The sequence below is a fragment of the Anolis sagrei genome, chromosome 5, assembly GCF_037176765.1.
Source record: "Anolis sagrei isolate rAnoSag1 chromosome 5, rAnoSag1.mat, whole genome shotgun sequence".
NCBI classification, from domain to species: Eukaryota; Metazoa; Chordata; class Lepidosauria; order Squamata; family Dactyloidae; genus Anolis; species Anolis sagrei.
The window spans coordinates 8,170,682-8,195,215 of NC_090025.1; the positions used below are offsets into that span (position 1 = coordinate 8,170,682).

Sequence of the window (24,534 nt, forward strand, 5' to 3'; positions counted from 1 at the left end):
CGCCGGCCTTTCCTCTCCGCCATTTTCCCCTCACAGCCGCCGCGATGCTGAGGCGCGTCTTGGCTCGGCGGGGCCAGGCCTGCCTTTGGAACCCGAGCCCCGCGCCGCTCCTGGCGGTCCCTTCTCGAGGCCGCAAGTCCCGCACGGACCCTCCGGCCAAGTCCAAAGCCGGGCGGATCAAAGTGCCGCCTCCGGTGGACCCGGCCGAGCTGTTAGTGGTCGCCCAGCGATACCGACAGTATCGACAGACCGTCGGGGCCATCAGGTGAGCCGGGGTTGGGCGGAAGCGCTGTCAGTTACGGAGTGCGGCCAATCAGAAGCGTCGTTGTGCTGTAGGGCGGGGAATACTGTGTCCAATTCTGGGCACCACAATTCAAGAGAGATATTGACTCTAAGCTGGAATGTGTCCAGAGGATGGAGACTAAAATGATCAAGGGTCTGGAGAACAAGCCCTGTGAGGAGCGGCTTAAGGAGCTGGGCATGTTTAACCTGAAGAAGAGAAGGCTGAGAGGAGATAGGATAGCCATGTATAAATATGTGAGAGGAAGCCACAGGAAGGAGGAGGGAGCAAGCTTGTTTTCTGCTTCCCTGAAGACTAGGACGCAATGGAACAATGGCTTCAAACTACAAGAAAGGGAATTCCATCTGAACATGAGGAAGAACTGTGAGAGCCGTTCAGCAGTGGAACTCTCTGCCCCGGAGTGTGGTGGAGGCTCCTTCTTTGCAGGCTTTCAAACAGAGACTGGATGGCCATCTGTCAGGGGTGATTTGAATGCAATATTCCTGCTTCTTGGCAAAATGGGGTTGGACTGGATGGCCCATGAGGTCTCTTCCAATTCTAGGATTCTATGATTCCAGGGAGCTTTGAGATAATAATAATAATAATAATAATAATAATAATAATCTTTATGTATACCCCGTCACCATCTCCCCGATGGGGACTCGGAGTGGCTGACATGAGGCCAAGCCCTAATAACAATTACAATAAAGAAAAACCAAAACACAAACCGAAAACACAAACAATAAACAATAATATCATAGTTACATAAACATATGAATACATAACAATATAAAAATTACAATAAACACAGGCACAATAACAATGGAAGATAACAATGGGCTACATGTAATGATTAAAAGACAAACTAATTAAAACTAAAAACTCAGGCGAGATAAAAGAGAGAAGTGGGTAATGTATGGAGGAGGGCTCATTATAGCAGGAGTTGTGGAATCAAGCTTTCCCATTGGGGGGGGGGGGGGACGTATACTCCAATGACAGAACTTTGAGGCTGAGCAATCATGTGAAATTATATACCTACTCATCCAAGGCACAACGGAAGAGCCAGGTTTTGAGGTCCTTTTTAAAAATTTCTAGGGAAGGGGCTTTCCTAATCTCTCCAGGCAGTGAGTTCCAGAGTTGGGGAGCCACAGTGGAAAAGGATCTGTCCCTTGTACTCACTAGGCAAGCTTGATAAACTGGCAGGGGCGAAAAAAGGGCCTCCCCAGAAGATCGGAGGGCCTGAGATGGTTCATGGAGGGATATACGGCCACAAAAGTAGGCGGGTCCCAAAGGTGCAGGTTATAGGTGATAACCTGCACCTTGAATTGGGACCGGAAAATAAACGGCAGCCAGTAGAGCTCCTTAAACAGGGGGGTCGACCGCTCCCTGTAAGTCACCCCAGTTATTAATCTGGCTGCCGGACGTTGGACAAGTTGTAGATTCCGGGCCGTCTTCAAGGGTAGCCCCACGTAGAGAGCATTACAGTAGTCCAATCTAGATGTAACTAAGGCATGGACCACCACAGTCAAGTCAGACTTCATGAGGTAAGGCCGCAGTTGGTGCACAAGTTTTAATTGCGCGAAGGCCACCGCCGATACCTGCGCATCAAGCGTCAGCGCTGAGTCCAGGAGGACCCCCAAACTGCGGACCTGTGATTTCAGGGGTAGTGCAACCCCATCCAGCACAGGTTGCCACCCAATACCCCGGTCAGCCGAGCAACTGACCTGGAGGACCTCTGTCTTGTCAGGATTGAAAATGATTGAACAGAAGCTCTCCAAAGCTCTAGGTGCTCTTACTGCCTATTACAGGGAAAACCAGCTGATTCCTAATCAGTCTAAAACACCGATATGTGCCTTTCACCTTAAGAACAGACAAGCATCTCGAGGTCTCAGAATTACCTTGGAAGCAATCCCACTGGAGCATTGCAGCACACCCAAATACCTGGGAGTCACTCTGGACCGTGCTCTGACCTACAAGAAGCACTGGCTGAATACCAAGCAAAAAAGGTGCGCTAGAAACAATATCATACGAAAGCTGACTGGCACAACCTGGGGATCACAGCCAGATACAGTGAAGACATCTGCCCTTGCACTTTGCTACTCTGCTGCTGAGTATGCATGCCCAGTCTGGAACACATCTCACCACACTAAAACAGTGAGTGTGGCTCTTAATGAGACATGCCGCATTATTATTCTCAACATTTATATGCTGCCCTTCTCACCCAAAGGGGACTGAGAGAGGCTTACAAGTAAAAAGTAAATACAATATCTTATATTATTACCATAGCACAATATTAATATTATATATTACATTGTACTATAACATTATACTGTAATATTATTAGTAATATTACATTTAATATAAAATATATAATTATAATATCATAATATGATTATGAGTATTATATTGTAATACATTATAATATCAATGTTATATGTATATACAATATATTATATTATATCACAGGATATCTATGCCCTACACTACTGGAGAAATTACACTGTTTTTATTGCACCACGTGACATCCTCTGGGAAGTAGCAGCCAATAATGAAAGGACCAAGGCAGTGACATCTCCAGCCCATCCCCTGTTCGGATATCAGCCAGCACGAGAACATCTTAAATCAAGAAATAGTTTTCTGAGATCTGCAGAGATACTCGCAGGAACACCTCAGCAAGCGAGAGTCCAAAAGTGGCAGGCTCAAACCCAGAACCTCAAGCCATGGCTGATACCAAATGAAAGACTCCCTCCTGGGCACACAGTAGACTGGGCGACTTCGAAGGCACTGAACAGACTGCGCTCTGGCACCACAACATGCAGAGCCAAGAAATGGGGCTACAAAGTGGAATCCACGACATGTGAGTGAGGAGAAGAGTAAATCACAGACTACCTACCACAATGCAGCCTGAGCCCTGCTACATGCTTCTTATAGCAGCTCCAACGGCACTCCAAGTGGCCAGCTACTGGTCAAAGGACATTTAATATAATGCCAAGTTTTTAAACTTTGTGTTTTCTCAAATACATTGATTCATGCCTGATACGATAAATAAATAATGATTTGGATGATAGAATAGAGGCCAGCGATGCAGATGAGACTGTCAATCGTGGTAAGGAACCAATCAGGGAGTCAATTGGTCTTAAGAGGCGGGGCAAGGGATTCTAGCCTTGAGCTCACTGCTATTTAGCCTCTTTATGCATGAATTGGAGGATGGAATAGAGGCCATGCTGATCAGTTATGCAGATTGGGGCCAAATTGGCAGGGGGAACTTAATTCCAACGAGGACAGATCCAGTTTTCAAAGTAGCCTTAACAGATTGGAGAGCTGGTGTATGTGTTTTATAGTATTGTACTTAGATATACACATTTTGTTGCATGCATTTATTTCATGTTGATATGTTTTGACTGTGTTGAACCCGGTTTAGGAGAGGTGGGTAATTACAATTTGTTATTGTAATTACAATAATAATTATTGGAACTTTCTCACAATGTGTTGCTGTGAGTTTTTCGAGCTGTATGGCCATGTTCCAGCAGCATTGTCTCATGGCATTTCACCTGCATCTGTGGCTGACATCCTCAGAAGTTTGTTGGCAGTGAATTAAGTGGAGTATGTGCGTGTGTGTGTATGTATATATATATACACACACACATAATCTGCCCCCTGCCACGCATTGCTGTGGCCCAGTCTGTGTATATGTTTGTGTATATATTTGTGTATATGTGGTTTAGCACATGCATTTTAATGTATTTTTATTTTTTGGCTTTTTAATTAATAATAATAATAATAATAATAATAATAATAATAAACTTTATTTATAACCCGTCACCATTTCCCCAAGGGACTCGGAGCAGCTTACATGGGGCCAAGCCCAGCAACACATCAAAAACAACAAGCAATAATAAAAACAAGAAGCAATAAACAAAAATAAATAATATAGTTAATATAACTTTTTAAGTCTCTTCTGCTATGTTTTTCAGTGTTTTAATGAGTGATGGTGATGTGTTGGCCTGATAGGTGTCTTGTGTCTACATTTGGTGTCAATTTGCCCAATGGTTTTTGAGTTACATTAATCCCACAAACTAACATTTATACACACACACACCTGTCCAGTATCCATGATGAGAAAATGAACCCTTGTCTGTTTAAAACAAGTATGAATGTTGTAATTAGCAAGCTTGAATAGCATTGAGTAGCCATGAAGCTGGGATGCTGAGGGGTCTCCCTTCCGAGGCCTTTGTTGCCTGGAGGCATCCTCTGTTTGGAAGGCGTTAACTGGCAATTTGATTGTTTGCTATCTGTAGTTCTCCTGTTTCTAAGTGTTGTTCTTTATTTACTGTCCTGATATTAGAGTTTTTTTTAATACTGCTAACCAGATTTCATTCATTTTATTTTATTATTATTATTATTATTATTATTATTATTATTATTTACCGTAGTTATATGCTGTCTTTCTCACCCCTGGGGGGATTCAAAGCGGTTTACACATAAATAATGGCAAAATTCAATGCCTTACATTGGTTCAAGATTGCTGGTTGACCTACATTACCAGCTACAAATAATAATTACCATCATAAGGTTTTTCTTCAACACACACACACACACGGTCCTTCTGCAACTTACTGTGACACACTCCACTTGCCTCACTTCCAACAGATCTCTGAAGAAATGGTAGGAGAGAATGCTGCTGGAACATGGCCGTACAGCCCGAAAAACTCACAGCAACCCAGTGATTCCGGCCATCAAAGCCTCCAACAACACGTTTTGTCACTATTTCTTTGTAGGGAAGGTCCTGCTTCCTAGTCATGCTATTTTAACATTTCTTTATATCATTTATGTGTAGAGCCGAGTTCAAAGAAGACTACCTGCGTCAACAGTATGAAGAGAGGTTTGGGCAGGTAGGGAAGCAAAGGGAGAGTGCTGCGGCTGAGGAGCATCAGAAATTGATGGAGTGGAACGATGCGGAGAACAGACGCCTCCGGGAACGCAGGTGAGGACACGACATGGATCTCGTTGTTAGTAGGAAAGGCCTGAGAGTGGCCAGAGTTACTAGCAGGGCAGCTAGTGAAGACTTACAGCTATTGGGAGGATAGCTGGGTAGTAGCAAGATAGATCCAGGCTAGGACTATCTGTGCTGCTGAAGAATTTCTGTCAGAGAAACTATCCTGTCAGAATTCTTGTTTTTGGAGGGAGAGAGAAGAGTTTCTTAAGTAATGAAGTCAGAACTGTTAAGTAACGATTATGCTTTCAAGACAAATCTCTGAAACAGACAAGCTAGTACCTGCATTGTTCCTGTTCTTATTAATAAACTTTATTGTTGATTGTTCATCACATCTGACTCAAGTGTGCTTAAAAGGTTAAAAAGCAGCTTTAAGCAGTGTTCCAGAAAAAAATAGTGGCAGCGTATGTTATAGATAACTAACTCAAAGGGTGCCTCAGAAACACAAGCCTGAGGGCTAATACAATCACACTCTTTCACAAGTTACCTCACATAAGCCCAGGGCTTATCAGCACTGCTAAGTTGGTGTGTGCCAGTGCGTTTTCAAATAGGGCTTGTTTCAGCCAGGAAGAAAGTGCTCAGCTTTCTATCATCAACTTTTTGGTTTTTGGCTTTCAAATACCAGAAGATTGTTTGAGAGTCTGCATATTTAATTAAACTAATTTAACAACCCTCTTTGCTATAATTGGTGGCAAGTGCTGGGATTATTTTTTTATTTCCTCAAAAATAAAGTGTCCCTTTTCATTCATATCTCTATATTGTTGTTTTAAGAAAATGGCCTAAATCCAACATAGTATTATAGAATTGGAAGAGACCCTAGCGACCATCCAGTCCAACCCCTACTTCCAGGCAGGAAAAGCACAATCAAAGCACCCCCAACAGATGGTCATCCAGCCTTTGTTTAAAAACCTTCAAAGAAGGAGCTTCCTCCACACTCCGAGGCAGAGAGTTCCATTACTGAACAGCTCTTAATGTCAGGATGTTGTTCCTAATGTTCAAATAAAATCTCCTTCCCTGTCATTTGAACCCATGGTTCCACTGAGTCCTCGCCTCCAGAGCAGAAGGAAACAAGCCTGTTCTCTCTTCCTTATTACATCCTTTCACATCTTTATACATGGCAGCCATGTCCCCCTCCTCCTTCTATTATTATTATTATTATTATTATTATTATTATTATTGGGTTGTTGTATATTTTTTCGGGCTATATGGCCATGGTCTAGAGGCATTCTCTCCTGACATTTCGCCTGCATCTATGGCAAGCATAGATGGCAAGACCTCACAACCTCTGAGGACATGAGAGAAGCATCCCATAGGATGGTAAAACATCCGGGTGTCCCCTGGGCAATGTCCTTGGAGACAGTCAATTCTCTCACACCAGAAGTGACTTGCAGTTTCTCAAGTTGCTCCTGACACGAAAAGAAAAGAAAGCCCGAAAAAACCTACAACAACCCAGTGATTCTGACCATGAAAGCCTTCGACAATACATTATTATTATTATTATTATTATTATTATTATTATTATTATTGGCTTTTCCAATGTGCCTTTGGAGACTGACCATATATTCCAGTCCTGTTGTTTCACCCTCACTGTTTCCCTCATTTTGCACCTTACCGAAAGTCTAATTCCACTGTTCAGTCCCCTATGAGCTCCTCCCCCACAAATGTACCTTTTCATTGCTATCTCATCCAGTGTTTTATTATATTATGTCGTGCATTTGGCCTGCCCACTGTGTTTTACTTTCCATTATGCTATTTTGTACTGTTTATTTTACTTGGTTGGTTTATTTATTTTATTGTGATGTTATTTTGTTGTTTATGTTTTATGTTGATGCAATGTATTGCTGGGCTCGGCCTCTCCCCGAGTCTCCTTTGGGGAGATGGTGGCGGGGTATAAATAAAGATTATTATTATTATTATTATTATTATTATTATTATTATTATTAGATACATAACAAGATTAGTACACATCAAACAAGATTGCTATGCTGCCTTTTGTATTTGATCACACGTCAGATACTTCCCAAGCATCTAGGACTGTGTGATGCCACAGGTTTTTGGAGATAGGTGCGGTGTGCAGACAATCTTGAATCTCTAGTAAAGTGCATTTGCGACATGATGCTTGGAGTTTCCTATTCTGGGAAGGCACACTGGAACAACCACGTCTTCAAGTTCTTCCTAAAGACTGCCAACGTTGGGGCTTGTCTGATGTCCTTGGGGAGAGAGTTCCAGAGTTGGGGGGGCCACCAAGGAGAAGGCCCTGTCCCTCGTCCCCACGAATCGCGCTTGCGACGCAAGTGTGATCATGAGCAGGGCCTCTCCAGATGATTGGAGAGATCGTGTGGGTTCGTATACGGAGATGCGGTCACGCAGGTAGGCAGGTCCCAAACCGTTTAGGGCTTTGTAGGTAAGCTACCTGCACCTTGAATTGGGACCGGAAAATGAACGGCAGCCAGTGGAGCTCCTTAAACAGGAGGGTTGGCCTCTCCCTGTAAGGAGTGCCAGTTTGAGATCTGAGCAGGGTAGCCTTTTGTTGCTCGGCCGAACGGGATATAGGGTTACACTCCCTCTGAAGACACAGATCCGCAGTCTGGGGGTCCTCCTGGACTCAGCGTTGACGCTTGATGCTCAGGTGTCGGCGGTGGCTGGGAGGGCCTTTGCACGGTTAAGACTTGTGAACCAGCTGCAACCGTATCTCGAGAAGTCTGATTTGACCATGGTGGTCCATGCCTTGGTTACCTCAAATTAGACTACTGTAATGCACTCTACATTGGGCTGCCCTTGAAGATGGTTCGGAAACTACAGCTGGTGCAAAGATCAGTGGCCAGATTGTTAACTGGAGCAAGTTACAGAGAGCGGTCAACCCTCTTGTTTAAACAGCTCCACTGGCTGTCGATAAGTTTCCGGTCCCAATACCTATAAAGCTCTAAACGGTTCAGGACCTGCCTATCTGCACGACCGCCTCCCCCCCTACGAACCCACACGGTCTTTATTATCTTCTGGGGATGCCCTTCTCTCGCTCCCGCCTCTGTCTCAGGCGCGATTGGTGGGGACGAGGGAGAGGGCATTCTCGTTGGTGGCCCCCCGTCTCTGGAACTCCCTCCCTAGGGAGATTAGGCAGGCACCCTCCCTAGCCACATTCTGCAAGGAACTAAAGACGTGGATGTTTCGTTGTGCTTTCTACTGATGACCCCTATGACAAACTATTGTACTGTGATCTATTTTCACTATTTAACCTGAATTCCTATATTACATCATTATTCATAGATGTATGTTAAGCTGAGATGATCCTGTTCCTGTCAAATGGCTCTGTTTCCATGTTATCTCCTGTACCAGTTATATTCCTATCCACCTTATCGAACTACTTACCTTTTAAATCACTTCGTATGTTGGCCTCCTTCCCCACTCCAAAATTTTGGGTTGCTGTTGCTTAATGGTTGTTTATTACCATTATGCTGTTTTGTGTCTTTTTAATTTGTAACTTGCTATTGTTTTGCTTTTCATAGAATCATAGAATCAAAGAGTTGGAAGAGACCTCATGGGCCATCCAGTCCAACCCCCTGCCAAGAAGCAGGAATATTGCATTCAAATCACCCCTGACAGATGGCCATCCAGCCTCTGCTTAAAAGCTTCCAAAGAAGGAGCCTCCACCACACTCCCTCCGGGGCAGAGAGTTCCACTGCTGAACGGCTCTCACAGTCAGGAAGTTCTTCCTAATGTTCAGATGGAATCTCCTCTCTTTTAATTACAATTAATCTTTTAATTGTATGTTGCCAGGCTTGGCCCCATGTAAGCCGCCCCGAGTCCCCTTGTTCTTCTTCTTCTGCATCTGACAAATGGCAATTCTGTCAATGCAGATTGTTTTTAAGTGCAGGCCAAGGTCTTTAGGTACTGCACCCAGTGTGCCAATGACCACTGGGACCTAATAGCTGGAAGTCCAAAACCTGGAGAGAGGGCCGAAGTTTGCCCATGCCTGCCTTGAGGTCACTTACATAGCTACTGATGGCTCACTGGGTAATAATGTAATAATATCCGAAGGCCAAAGTGAAACCCACCAATGTGGAGTGCTGACCGTGTTTTGTATTTCGGTCCCAGGGAGGAGCGCCAGCGACAAGAAGACATTGCAGAGCGGGAGCGCCGTTTGAGAGGAGCTCAGTACCAGGAGTCCCTGATGGAGAAGTTCATTAAGGAGAGGGAGCAGGAGGTGCTCAAGTTGCAGGTGAGGACCCTTCTGGGCTGCAGACTCTTGCTCCGACTCTGCTGCGGCTTCCATGAATAATCTTTTGCCGGGCTGCTTCCAAGTTTCTACTTGCCATTTAAGTCAGCTTTAAACCACAATCCTCAAACAACCCCAAGTCCCTGGGTTGCAGTGAGTTTTCTGAGCTATTTGGCCATGTTCCAGAAGCATTCTCTCCTGATGTTTTGCCTGCATGTATGGCAGACATCCTTAGAGGTTGTGAGGTCTGTTGGAAACTAGGCAAGTGGGGTTTATATATCTGTGGAATGATAATGAAATTTCAATTGGTACAACGGGCGGCAGCCAGGTTACTAACTGGTGCTTCTTACAGGGAGTGGTCAACCCTCCTGTTTAAGGAGCTCCATTGGCTGCCATTCATTTTCCGGTCCCAATTCAAGGTGCAGGTGCTCACCTACAAAGCCCTGAACAGTTTGGGACCCGCCTACCCGCATGACCGCATTTCTGTGTACAAACCCACACAATCTCTTCGATCATATGGAGAGGCCCTGCTCTCGCTCCCACCTCCGCAGGTGCGATTGGTGGGGATGAGGGAGAGGGCCTTCTCGGTGGTGCCCCCCCCCCCCGACTCTTTATTTATTGTCCTGATTTTAGAGTTTTTTTAATACTAGTAGCCAGATTTTGTTCATTTTCATGGTTTCCTTCTTTCTGTTGAAATTGTCCACATGTTTATAATAAAATAATAAATAATAAAACTATGGTAGCGGGCTATATTTATACCCCACTACCATCTCCCCAAGGGAGAGTCCCATCTCCCCAAGGGACTCGGTGCGGCTTACATGAGGCCAAGCCTACAAGTACATCAGTAATATACATGGCAAGCATTCAATGCCATTTAGGCATACAACATATATAGACAGACGCAGAGGCAATTTAACATCCCAGCTTTCCGGCTTCATGAGGGTATGCTCGATTCCAGCCACAGGGGGAGTTGCCACTTCACCGTCCACTTGTGACACCGAGTCCTTGATGGAGTACTGGAAGGATTTATGGTATCATAAATTAGTTAAATTAACCTCCCCGCATAAAGCAGTACCTAAATTTTCTAATTGACAGATGCAACTGTCTTTTGGCATAGGTTGACAGTAAGTTAAACTATTAATGGTTGGGAGCTCACTCCGACACTGGGGAGTCCTTTGTTGGTCTACCTCCCAACAATGGGAGGTAAACCACGCCTTGTAGCTGCAAGGCTATTCAATGGTAATCAAGATGATCAATTGCAACATTCACGCCTGCCTCAAGCAGACAAGAGTTCTTTCTCCCACCCTGGATATTTCGCAGATATATAAACTCTTTGATTGTAGGTGAACTATACATCCCAGCAACTACACCTCCCAATTGTTAAGGTCTATTTTCCCCCAATGCCACCACTGTTCACATTTGGACATATTGAGTATCTGTGCCACGTTTGGTCCAGATCCATCATTGTTTGAGTCCACAGTGCACTCTGGATATAGGTGAACTACAACTCCCAAACTCAAGGTCAATGCCCACCAAACCCTTAAATATTTTCTATTGGTCTTGGGAGTTCTGTGTACCAAGCCTGGTTCAATTCCATTGTTTGTGGAGTTCAGAATGCTCTTTGATTGTGGGTGAACTATAAATCCTAGCAACTACAACTCCCAAATGACAAAATCAACCCCCCAAAACCCACCAATATTCAAATTTGGGCATATTTGGAATTTGTGCCAAATTTGGTCCAGTGAATGAAAATACATCCTGCATATCAGATATTTACATGACGATTCATAACAGTGGTATAACTCTTATTTCCCTCTCTGCTTAATGCAGGAAGATGCCAAGACCTTCATCACTCCTGAAAACCTGGACCAGCGGATCGAGGAGTGTCTGGACAATCCGCGCAACTACAACTATGCCATCGATAAGGAAGGGAGGGTCGCCAAACGCAGCGTTTTGCCTTAGGGTAGAAAGGAAGTGACTTTTTTCTTCCCAAATGACCTCTCCTTTCCATTTAATCGTCCTTTCCTTCCAAACACCGGACTCCCTATTCCTTGCATCGTGAACAAGGAATTGTGTTTCCTCAATATCTCAATATGCCTTGAGATAATTAAATATAAATGACATGCATTTGGGGGGCTTTGCACTTCCAGGACTTTGCAGCTCCTTCTTGAAGAGGATTTTCTGCTCTTCTCCAAAGAATAAATAAATGGATTTTGCTAAGAATTTTGACTTACCCTGTCTCCAGTTTGTAGTGTAAGTGCAGCATTTCTCAACCTGGGGGTCGGGACCCCTGGAGGGGTCGCGAGGGAGTGTCAGAGGGGTCGCCAAAGACCATTAGAAAACAGTATTTTCTGTTGGGCATGGGGGTTCTGTATGGGAAGTTTGGCCCAATTTTATCATTGGTGAGGTTCAGGATGCTCTTTGATTGTAGGTGAACTATAAATCCCAGCAACCCAAATGTCAAGGTCTATTCTCCCCAAACTCCACCAGTGTTCACATTTGGGCATATGGAGTATTCATGCCAAGTTTGGTCCAGATCCATCATTGTTTGAGACTACAGTGCTCCCTGGATGTAGGTGAACTACAACTCCAAAACTGAAGGTCAATGCCCACCAAACCCTTTCAGTAATTTCTGTTGGTCATGGAAGTTCCACGTGCCAAGTATGGTTCAGTTCCATCATTGGTGGAGTTCAGAATGTTCTTTGACTGTAGGTGAACTATAAAACCCAGCAACTACAACTCCCAAATGACAAAATCAGCTACAACTCCCAAATGCCAAATTTGATCCAGTGAAGGAAAATACATCCTGCATATCAGATATTTATATTATGACTCGTAATGGTAGCAAAATTACAGTGATGAAGTAGCAATGAAAATAATGTTATGGTTGGGGGTCACCACAACATGAGGAACTGTATTAAGGGGTCGCAGAATTAGGAAGGTTGAGAAACACTGTGTTTGTGGGTAATTTGCAAAATAAGGAAGAAGCATCCAAAAAGCGAAAGCATCAACAATAGCAGCAGAGCGATTGAGCTTCAACAATGCAGGAACAGAGTCAAGCTTTGAAGGTTATTATTATTATTTATTTATTTACAGTATTTATATTCCGCACTTCTCACCCCTCAGGGTGTCACGGCAGAATACAATGCAGACATACATGGCAAACATTCAATGCCATTTAGACATACAACATATATAGATAGACATAGAGCCAATTTAACATTCCAGCGTTTCATAAGGGTATGCTTGGTTCTGACCACTTCACCATCTACTTGTGACATCAGGGTCTTTGATGGAGTACTTCTTCAGCACGCTGCTGGAAGGTTTTATGGTGTCATAAGTTAGTTAAATTAGCCTCCCCTCATAAAGCGGTACCTAAATTTCCTGCTTGACAGATATAACTGTCTTTCAGGCCTCATAGGTTGACAGCAAGCTAGACTTAATAGCCGGAAGCTTACTCCGACCCGGGCTGGCTTCGAACTCATGACCAGTCAGTAGTGATTTAATGCAGCTGGGTTAAACCCTTGTGCCAGCAGGACTGCTGATTGAAAGGTCAGTGGTTCGAATCTAGGGGGGGGGGTGAGCTTCCCACTGTGAGCTCCAGCTTCTCATGCAGGGACATGAGAGACACCTCCCACAGGATGGTAAAATATCAAATATCCAGGCATCCTCTGGGCAACGTCCTTGCAGACATCCAATTATCTCACACCAGAAGCGACTTCTCAAGCCACTCTTGACTGGGTTCTTGTAGGTTTTTTCGGGCTGTATGGTCTAGAGGCATTCTCTCCTGACGTTTCACCTGCATCTATGGCAAGCATCCTCAGAGGTAGTGAGGTCTGTTGGAACTAGGAAAAAGGGTTTATATATCTGTGGAATGACCTGGGTGAGACAAAGGATTCTTTTCTGCTGGAGCTAGGTGTGAATGTTTCAAAGAGTCCTTTGTCCCACCCTGGTCATTCCACAGATATATAAATCCAATTTCCTAGTTCCAACAGACCTCACTACCTCTGAGGATGCTTGCCATAGATGCAGGCGAAACGTCAGGTGAGAATGCCTCTAGAACATGGTCTATAGCCCGAAAAAACCTACAACAACCCAGTGATTCCGGCCATGAAAGACTTCGACAATACATCACTCTTGACTCACGCACACAAACATCTTTCACCCACCTTTCCTTTTTCTTCCTTCTTTCCCTTTTTTTCTTCCCCTTCCTTTCCTTTCTTTTCTTTTCTCTTTTCTCTTTCTCCCACCTTTATTCTTTTCTTTCCTTCCCTCCCTTTTTTCTTCCCATTCCCTTTTCCATTCTTTCCGTTATTTTTCTGTTCCTCTTTCCTTTCTTCTCTTCCTTGTCTCTTTTCCTGTCTCTCTCTTCCCTTTACTTCTCTTTCTTTCTTCCTTCTCTCCCTTTCCTTTCTTCCACTTCCCTTCAACTTTCCTTTCTTTTCCTTTTCCCTTCCCTCTTCCCTTTCTTCTCTTTCTTTCTTTGCCTCTTCTCCTACCTTTCCCCGTCTTTCCTTTCCCTTCCTTCCTTCCTTGCTTCCCTTTTCTTTCTTCCACTTCAACTTTCCCTTCTTTTTCTTTTTTCTTCTTCCTTTTTCTTTATTCTCTTTTATTTCCTCTTTTTCTATTTTTCCTCCGTCTTTCCTTTCTCTTCCTCCTTTCCCTTTTCTTTCTTCCCCCTCATTTCCTTTCTTTTCTTTTCTTGTCTCTTTTACCTTTCTCCCACCTTTCTTCTTTCCTTTCCTTCCCTCCCTTTTTTTCTTCCCATTCCCTTTTCCATTCTTTCTGTTATTTTTCTGTTCCTCTTTTCTTTCCTTTCTTCTCTTCCTTGTCTCTTTTCCTGTCTTTCCCTTGCCTTTAACTTCTCTTCCTTCCTTTCCTTTCCTCCACTTCCCTTCAACTTTCCTTTCTTTTCCTTCTTTTTCTTTATCCTTTCCTCTTCATTACATTTTTATTTATATAGATGAAGTAAATAATAATAACACTTTATATTCCACCCTATCTCCCCAAAGACAGACCGACAGACAGGAGGTATTTTGTGTCAACATCCAGCTTTTTGGCATCTTGGAGGTTGTGCTTGAATCCAGCCACAGGGGAGTGCTGTTGCTGCATCCTCTATGAGAAGAGCCATCAGGACTTCCTCCTTCCTTTTGGTCACCAGGCATTTTCTGATATTTTTCTGGCGTTTCTCTAGTGCTTCTAAACTGTATTCGAACTGCTTAGGTAAACAGTGAGCTGGGCTCACAGTCAGGGGTTTACGCCGACCTGGAGCTTCGAACTGGCAACCTTTTAGTAGGTATTATCATTGCTGGTGATTTAGCTGTGCTAAAGTCCGGCCCTAAAAGCAAATTAAGACAAATTTAATATAATGCAACAATTTTTCTATATTAAAATACAGTATTTCCTTGGGGGGTTTTTGCCAGGTGTTTGAGTCTTTTGCAGTATTATTAGTATTAATATTAAATTGGACACCGGGGTTACTAGAACCCATTTGGCTGAGAGAATATTCCAAGGGGGAAATGTCAATCCCGGTAAAGAAAAGGGCAAAAAACATAAATTCAAATGCTGCAGGTGACATTGAGTCTCATAAGGTTGGCATCATCACCACCAAATGCTGCCTGTTCCTGGTTGACTTTATCTCCAAAGCACATCTTGAAAAGATTGGCTGCCAAGAATGTCAGAGGTGTTATACAATAATGAAACAACTGATAGTATGGACAGGACTCTAAGTATTCCAATTACGGAATCAGAAACCCACAGATAATTATTGTGTACTTCTGCAGGAACAAAACACACAAGCACGGTTGTCCTTTCCAAAAATACGCAGGAAGGCTTTTCTCTTCTTTGTTGCAGAAATAAATACAGAGTATGTACAATATATACAAACTTTATCGTTTCTGTGTTGTCGAAGGCTTTCATGCCTGGAATCACTGGTTTGCTGTGAGTTTTCCGAGCTGTATGGCCATATTCCAGAAGCATTCTCTCCTGACACTTTGCCCACATCTGTGGCAGGCACCCTCAGAGGTGTGTCTTGGATCTGTTTCTCCCCGTGGAGATTTTCAATGTGTTGTCAAAGGATTTCACAACCTCACAACCCCTGAGGATGCCTTCTATAGATGTGGGTGAAACGTCAGGAGAGAATGCTTCTGGAACATGGCCATACATCCCAGAAAACAACAACCAAGTTTACAGTTTCTCTCTCTCTCTGTTCCAGCAACTCTCTTAACAGTATTTCAGTGGAAGAACGTAGAAGCCATCCAGCGCAACCCTCTTTTGCCAAGCAGTAAAAGCACAATCAAATCAGCCCCTCAGATGACCATCCAATAATAATAATAATAATAATAATAATAATTTTTATTTATTTATTTTTTGTCGTGTCAGGAGCAACTTGAGAAGCTGCCAGTCGCTTCTGGTGTGAGAGAATTGGCCGTCTGCAAGGACGTTGCCCAGGGGACGCCCGGATGATTTGATGTTTTTATCATCCTTGTGGGAGGCTTCTCTCATGTACCCACATGAGGAGCTGGAGCTGATAGAGGGAGCTCATCCGCCTCTCCCCGGATTCGAACCTGCGACCTGTCGGTCTTCAGTCCTGCCAGCACAGGGGTTTAACCCACTGCGCCACCGGGGGCTCCATAATAATAATAATAATAATAATAATAATAATAATAATAATAATTTGGACAGAAAAACTAGAAAACTCGTGACCATAATTCATTACATCCTCGCAATGATGTTGACCGGCTCTATCTGCCTAGAAAGTCTGGTGGCCGAGGACTTTTACGAGTCAAACAAGTAGTTGAAAAAGATAATCTGTACGCAGATGATGTCCAGCTCTGTCACTCCTTTCCACCCGCTACTAAGGAGGCTGTCGAGGTCCTGAACCGGTGCTTGGCCGCTGTGACGGTCTGGATGGGGGCGAACAAATTGAAATTAAATCCAGACAAGACAGAGGTGCTCCTGGTCAGTCGCAGGGCCGAACAGGGTATAGGGTTACAGCCTGTGTTAGACGGGGTCGCACTCCCCCTGAAGACACAGGTTCGCAGTTTGGGTGTGATCCTGGACTCATCGCTGAGCCTGGATCCCCAGGTTTCGGCGGTGACCAGGGGAGCATTTGCACAGTTAAGACTCGTGCGCCAACTGCGACCGTACCTTGGGAAGTCTGACTTGGCCACGGTAATCCACGCTCTGGTTACATCCCGCCTTGATTACTGCAACGCTCTCTACGTGGGGTTGCCTTTGAAGACGGCCCGGAAGCTTCAACTAGTCCAACGGGCGGCAGCCATGGTATTAACAGGAGCAGGGCGCAGGGAGCACACAACTCCTCTGCTGTACCAGCTCCACTGGCTACCGATCAGCTACCGAGCCCAATTCAAAGTGCTGGTTTTGACCTTTAAAGCCCTAAACGGTTCTGGCCCTACATACCTATCCGAACGTATCTCGGCCTATCAGCCCACCAGGACCCTAAGATCTTCAGGAGGAGCCCTTCTCTCCATCCCGCCTGCTTCACAGGTGCGGCTCGCGGGAACGAGAGATAGGGCCTTTTCTGTGGTGGCCCCCCGGCTTTGGAATGCCCTCCCTATTGAACTAAGATCAGCCACCTCGCTAATGGCATTTCGGAAAAATCTAAAAACTTGGATGTTCGAGCAAGTTTTTAACTAATTTCCGATGTAAGGTTATTTTGACCATGGACTTGCAACCAAGGATAACGAACTGAATTACGATTTTAACTATGAGATGTTTTCGACTTGTATTGGTGGCCCGATACTAAGTATGTTCATACTATGTATGTTTTATGTCTTGTATTTTGATATCTTATTTTATATTTTTAAGTGACTATTGTATTTTAACAAGTTGTAAACCGCAATGAGTCGCCGCACAGGCTGAGATATTAGCGGTATACAAGTGTATCAAATAAATAAAATAAAATAAATAAATAAATAAACACGATGCCCTGGCAGAATATGTCAAGGAAAGCCAAGAACCTGCTTGAATTAAAGTCAATAATCGGAAACTTCTCAAAGCACAGCAGACAAAGAGTCAGTACAAGAAAACTGCACTCCAAACCAGAGCTGACAGCAGGCACAACAAAGCCTGGCATGGGCAGTTCCTTAAGAAGATTGAAGGAAAGGTTGACAAGGAGAAGACCTGGTGATGGTTCATGAATGGAACCCTGAAGAAGGAGACAGAAGAAGGCCTGATTCTTGCAGCCCAGGAGCAAGCCATCAGAACCAATGCCATTAAGGCCAGGATTGAAAAATCAACGGATGACCCAAAATGCAGACTGTGCGAGGAAGCGGATGAAACCATGGATCATCTCCTCAGCTGTTGCAAGAAAATCACAACTCTGTGGCCCAGATGATTCACTGGAACTTATGTCAAAAGTACTACCTGCCACTAGTAAAGAACTGGTAAAGGGATCATAAACCTGCAAAGGTAGTGGAAAATGATCGTGTAAAAATACTCTGGGAGTTTCGAATTCAGACTGACAAAGATCTGGAACACAATACCCCAGACATCACGATTGTGGAAAAGAAAAAAAGTTTGGATAATTGATGTCGCCATTCCAGGTGACAGTCGCATTGAGGAAAAACAACAGGAAAAACGCAGCCGCTATCAAGACCTCAAAATCGAACTTCAAAGGCTCTGATTGCATCAACCAGTCCAGGTGGTCCCAGTGGTCATTGGTGCACTGGTTGCCATGCCAAAATATCTCAGCTGGCATTTGGAAACAATCAACATTGACAAAATCACGATCTGTCGATTGCAAAAGGCCACATGACTTGGATCTGCGCGCATCATTCGAAAATACATCACACAGTCCTAGACGCTTGGGGAGTGTTTGACTTGTGATTTTGTGATACGAAATCCAGCATAGAGATCTCGTTTGCTGTGACATAATGTGCTTTTGTGTCAGTAAAATAATAATAATAATAATAATAATAATAATAATAAGGGAAATCCCAGCGATCATCCAGTCCAACCCCCTTCTGTCATGCAATAAAAGCACAATCAAAGCACCCCCAACAGATGGCCATCCAGCCGTTATTTATTAACAATTTAAGAGTACTAGTTGGTGCATGTTGTTTTTCTCATGTGCCTTCAGGTGGTTAATGACTTAGATGAAGGTTTAGAAGGCAGGATCATCAAGTTTGCAGACGACACCAAATTGGGAGGGAGAGCCAATACTCCAGAGGACAGGAGCAGGATTCAAAACGATCTTGACAGATTAGAGAGATGATTGGCCAAAACTAACAGAATGAAGTTCAACAAGGACAAAGGCAAGATACTCTACTTTGGCAGAAAAAACGAAATGCAAAGATACAGAATGGGGGACAATGCCTGGCTCGAGAGCAGGACGTGTGAAAAAGATCTTGGAGTCCTCGTGGACAACAAGTTAAACATGAGCCAACAATGTGATGTGGTGGCAAAAAAAGCCAATGGGATTTTGGCCTGCATCAAGAGGAGCCTAGTGTCTAGATCTAGGGAAGTCATGCTACCCCTCTATTCCGCTTTGGTTAGACCACTTTACCTGGAATATTGTGTCCAATTCTGGGCATCAAAATTCAAGAGAGATATTGACTCTAAGCTGGAATGTGTCCAGAGGAGGGCGACTAAAATGATCAAGGATCTGGAGAACAAGCCCTATGAGGAGTGGCTTAAGGAGCTGGGCATGTTTAGCCTGAAGAAGAGAAGGCTGAGAGGAGATATGATAGCCATGTACAAATATGTGAGAGGAAGTCACAGGGAGGAGGGACCAAGATTGTTTTCTGCTTCCTTGGAGACTAGGACATGGAACAATGGCTTCAAACTACAAGAAAGGAGATTCCATCTGAACATGAAGAAGAACTTCCTGAGTGTGAGAATCATAGAATCATAGAATCAAAGAGTTGGAAGAGACCTCATGGGCCATCCAGTCCAACCCCATTCTGCCAAGAAGCAGGAATATTGCATTCAAATCACCCCTGTTTAAAAGCTTCCAAAGAAGGAGCCTCCACCACACTCTGGGGCAGAGAGTTCCACTGCTGAACGGCTCTCACAGTCAGGAAGTTCTTCCTGTTGTTTTTCCTCAATGCGACTGTCACCTGGTATGGCGACATCAATAATCCAGACTTTTTTCTTTTCCACAATCGTGATGTCTGACGTATTGTGTTCCAAAACGTTGTCAGTCTGGATTCGAAAGTCCAACAGTATTTTTGCGTGTGCATTTTCCATGACCTTTGTGGGTTTATGATCCCACCAATTCTTTGCTGCTGGCAGGTGGTCCATGTGACATATGTTCCAGTGAATCATCTGGGCCACAGAGTTGTGTCTTTGTTTGTAGTCCGTCTGTGTGATTTTCTTGCAACAGCTGAGGAGATGATCCATGGTTTTATCCACTTCCTTGCACAGTCTGCATTTTGGGTCATCCGTTGATTTTTCAATCCTGGCCTTAATTGCATTGGTTCTGATGGCTTTCTCCTGGGCTGCAAGCATCAGGCCTTCTGTCTCCTTCTTCAGGGTTCCATTCATGAACCATCACCAGGTCTTCTCCTTGTCAACTTTTCCTTCAATCTTCTCAAGGAACTGCCCATGTAATGCTTTGTTGTGCCAGCTGTCAGCTCTGGTTTGTAGTGCAGTTGAGAGTCGTTCAGCAGTGGAACTCTCTGCCCCGGAGTGTGGTGGAGGCTCCTTCTTTGGAAGCTTTTAAACAGGGGCTGGATGGCCATCTGTCAGGGGTGATTTGAATGCAATATTCCTGCTTCTTGGCAGAAAGGGGTTGGACTGGATGGCCCATGAGGTCTCTTCCAACTCTTTGATTCTATGATTCTATGTTTCCAACTTCTAGTGCCACAAAGGCAAAACTATCACAGGGTTGTCTTGTCAGGATTTGTTCAGAGGGGGTTTGTTTTGGCCTTCCTCTTGAAGCCAAAAACGCCGAGTTTTTGCAAACTCACAGATACCAAGGGAAGCCTGGCAAGTTCCTCTAACTACCAATGTTCCGTATCAAGAATCAGGATCTCACCAGTGTGAAGGGCAATGATAGAAGTTTTATTCAATCTGCCCTTTGGAAAGCTGTCAAAAGAAGGCTTGATGTAGGTTTTTTCAGGCTATATAGCCATGTTCTAGAGGCATTTTCTCCTGACGTTTCGCCTGCATCTATGGCAAGCATCCTCAGAGGTAGTGAGGTCTGTTGGAACTAGGAAAAAGGGTTTATATATCTGTGGAATGACCAGGTGGGACAAAGGACACTTGTCTGTTGGAGCTAAGTGTGAATGTTTCAACTGACAACCTTGATTAGCATTTGATGGCCTGGCAGTGCCTGGGGCAATCTTTTGTTGAGAGGTGGTTAGATGTCCTTGTTTCGTTCCTCTCTGTTGTTGTGCTGTTCTAATTTTAGAGTCAAAAGAAGATTTGTGGACGGCAAATGGACCTTTCTTGTCCCACGTCATCTTCTTTGTGCTTCCTATCATTATCACAAGGAACATCTTAAGTGGATTTGCTAGAGAAGAACTTGTCTCTTTCCTTCTTTCACTCTGTCTCCTCATTAAATTATTTGGATTCTTCCTTCTCTGAATCAGCCCTGCATGGAAGGAACTCCACATTTTCCTGCATGGCATGACCCCAAAAACACTAGATGGTCTACAAAGAAATGTTTTCATGCTTTTTCAATTTATAGCTCGGAGAATGGGAGAAAAGAGACAGGTTCTTCTCTTCTTGAGATGTTCCTTGTGATAATGATATGAAGCAGCAGTGAAGACAAAGAAGATGACTTGGGACTTGAAAGGTCCATTTGCTGTTCCAAGGCGAAAAAGCTGGGTATAAATATCAGAAGACCATCAGATGGGAGATATATATTGAAATCTGAAGAGGAGACAGAAGAATAATCCAGTCTCTGGACACAACATTGTTTTTGAATAACAATGAGGAAGATGGTCCTTGTCCTTTGCCTCCTGTGCCTTCTCACCTTGCCTCTCTTGCCAGAAGCTAAAAGAAGAGTCAGTTGTTATATTTGTAAACCTTCTCACAAATCGAAAGTGTGCTTAAAGAATAATTGCTTCAAAATGGGGAAGAAATCCAATAAGAATGATGTAAGTATGCAATGCTATTGGCCCTTTGTATCCGCGGGTTGTGCATCCATGGATCCAACTATCCATATTGTTGTTCATTCGTTCAATTGTCTCCGACTCTTCGTGACCTCATGGACCAGCCCACGCCAGAGCTCCCTGTCGGCCGTCACCACCCCCAGCTCCTTCAAGGTCAGTCCAGTCACTTCAAGGATGCCGTCCATCCATCTTGCCCTTGGTCGGCCCCTCTTCCTTTTGCCTTCCGCTTTCCCCAGCATCATTCCCTTCTCTAGGCTTTGCTGTCTCCTCATGATGTGGCCAAAGGACTTCATCTTTGTCTCTAGTATTCTTCCCTCCAGTGAGCAGTCAGGCTTTATTTCCTGGAGGATGGACTGGTTGGATCTTCTCGCAGTCCAAGGCACTCTCAGCACTTTCCTCCAACACCAGAGTTCAAAAGCATCGATCTTCCTTCGCTCAGCCTTCCCTAAGGTCCAGCTCTCACATCCGTAGGTGACTACAGGGAATACCATGGCTTTGACTAGGCGGATCTTTGTTGCCAGTGTGATGTCTCTACTCTTTACTATTTTATCGAGACTGGACATTGCTCTCCTCCCAAGAAGGAAGCATTTCCTGATTTCCTGGCCACAGTCTGCATCTGCAGTAATCTTTGTCCCTAGAAATACAAAGTCTGTCACGGCCTCCACATTTTCTCCCTCTATTTCCCAGTTGTCAATCATTCTTGTTGCCATAATCTTGGTTTTTTGATGTTTAGCTGCAACCCAGCTTTTGCGCTTTCTTCTTTCACCTTGATTAGAAGGCTCCTCAGCTCCTCCTCGCTTTCGGCCATCAGAGTGGTGTCATCTGCATATCTGAGGTTGTTAATGTTTCTTCCAGCAATTTTCACCCCAGCTTTGCATTCATCAAGCCCCGCACATCCTCACATGATGTGTTCTGCATACAAGTTAAAAAGGTTGGGTGAGAGGATGCAGCCTTGCCGTACGCCTTTCCCAATCTTGAACCAGTCTGTTGTTCCGTGGTCAGTTCTGACTGTTGCGACTTGGTCCTTGTACAGATTCCTCAGGAGAGAGGGAAGGGGGCTCGGTATGCCCATCTCACCAAGAACTTGCCACAATTGATTATGATCCACACAGTCAAAGGCTTTAGAATAGTCAATGAAGCAGAAATAGATATCTTTCTGAAACTCCCTGCCTTTCTCCATTGTCCAGCGGATATTGGCAATCTGGTCTCTCGTTCCTCTGCCTTTTCTAAACCCAGCTTGAACATCTGGCAACTCTCGCTCCATGTATTGCTGGAGTCTTCCTTGCAGGATCTTGAGCATTACCTTCCTGGCATGAGAAATAAGGGCCACCGTACGGAAGTTGGAGCAGTCTTTCGCATTTCCCTTTTTTGGTAAGGGGATATAAGTTGATTTTTTCCAGTCTGATGGCCATTCTTGTGTTTTCCATATTTGCTGGCATATGGCATGCATCACCTTGACAGCATCATGTTTTAAGATTTTAAACAGTTCAGCTGGGATCCCGTCGTCTCCTGCTGCCTTGTTGTTAGCAATGCTTCTTAAGGTCCATTCAACCTCACTCCTCAGGATATCTGGTTCTAATTCATTCACCACACCGTCAAAGCTATCCTCGATATTATTATCCTTCCTATACAGATCTTCTGTATAGTCTCGCCACCTTCTCTTGATCTCTTCAGCTTCTGTTAGGTCCCTGCCATCTTTGTTTCTTATCATACCAACTATCCATAGCTTTAAAATATTGAAGCCCCCAAAGCCCCAGGCTGTTCTGACTCAGCTGGAACCGGAACCACAGACTGCCTCTGATGAGGATGATGGGATTCAGGATCACCATCTGGTTCAAAATGTCCCTGTTATAGTCAATGAGGAACAGGGTGTAGAAGTTCAGTTTCCCACAGCAAGAGATGAGTTTGTCGATACTGAAGCTAGCCAGGTGCAGGTGAAAATTGACTCAGAAAAGGAGGACAGTTCTCAGCCTGATAATGAGCAGGAAGGGAAACTGGATAACACTAATGAACAGACTGACCTTGACGAAACAGGAACCTTAGATCGAGCTGTCCGTTTGGAATTTCAGAGTTCGAAGGAGTGTGAGAATAGCTAACAAGAAGGAGGTCAGAGGCCAAAGAAATGCCTTCATGTTTTGCAAAGGGTAATAAGCAGTGTGTTTGGGACCAAACCTTGGTCAGAGCAATGTATTGTCGAAGGCTTTCATGGCCGGAATCACTGGGTTGTTGTAGGTTTTTTTGAGCTATATGGCTATGGTCTAGAGGCATTCTCTCCTGACATTTCGCCTGCATCTATGGCAAGCATCCTCAGAGGTAGTTAGGACCTCACCACCTCTGAGGATGGTTGCCATAGATGCAGGCAAAATGTCAGGAGAGAATGCCTCTAGACCATGGCCATATAGCCCAAAAAAACCTACAACAATCCTTTGTCAGAGCAACCTTTCGTTTAACCAAGAATCTTGCATTTTGCTTGTCTGGATTGTCTTGCAGTTTTTGTGTTCATGGTTTCAGGACTCAGTCATGTTCTCATGGGATTTTGCTTTGCTGGTGTCTTTTTGGATTATGCTTCAAAGTGTTATTTTGTATTAATCTTTTGGAATATTACTTTTGCTTTTAAGAACTTTTTTTTACTTTTTAATAAACCATAAAGACTTCTGGCTGTGTGCAGTTTGGTGTTTTTAGCAAGGTGAACCTATTCTGAGGTGCGACACAGGCCCTCTTCAGCAATGAGTTGTTCCTATTTTATATGGGAGATGCCATGTTGTTATTTTTCACTAGTCAGTCCTCCTTCATATACTTCAGTGTCTTCCAGCCTCTCTGGTAGACTTGGGCAGCCTCCATTCATACTGTCTAGGTAGCAATGAGAAAAGAACAGAAAACAACAGGGGAAACAGAAGTATACAGGACTCGGAAATTGAGAACATTAGGTGCCCAATATTCCTTTGAAACTAACCCTCTATGGCCA

At 44.1% G+C, this 24,534-nt stretch overlaps 1 protein-coding gene across 1 annotated transcript; it reads left to right on the forward strand.

Annotated features, from left to right (window-relative positions):
• On the forward strand, positions 1-11,709 carry MRPS26 (mitochondrial ribosomal protein S26). Its single transcript, XM_060779433.2, has 4 exons — positions 1-265; positions 5,118-5,264; positions 9,366-9,489; positions 11,317-11,709. Exons 1-4 carry the CDS (start codon positions 45-47, stop codon positions 11,446-11,448), a joined length of 624 nt encoding a protein of 207 aa, XP_060635416.2. The 5' UTR covers positions 1-44; the 3' UTR covers positions 11,449-11,709.
• The last annotated feature ends 12,825 nt before the right edge of the window (positions 11,710-24,534 follow it).

Excerpts from the sequence above, each read along its gene's own strand:
- MRPS26 (XM_060779433.2), top strand. The coding sequence starts at position 45 with ATGCTGAGGCGCGTCTTGGCTCGGCGGGGCCAGGCCTGCCTTTGGAAC. Across the intron at positions 5,265-9,365 it reads AGACGCCTCCGGGAACGCAG|GGAGGAGCGCCAGCGACAAG; the intron begins GTGAGGACACGA and ends TTTCGGTCCCAG. Across the intron at positions 9,490-11,316 it reads AGGAGGTGCTCAAGTTGCAG|GAAGATGCCAAGACCTTCAT; the intron begins GTGAGGACCCTT and ends TGCTTAATGCAG.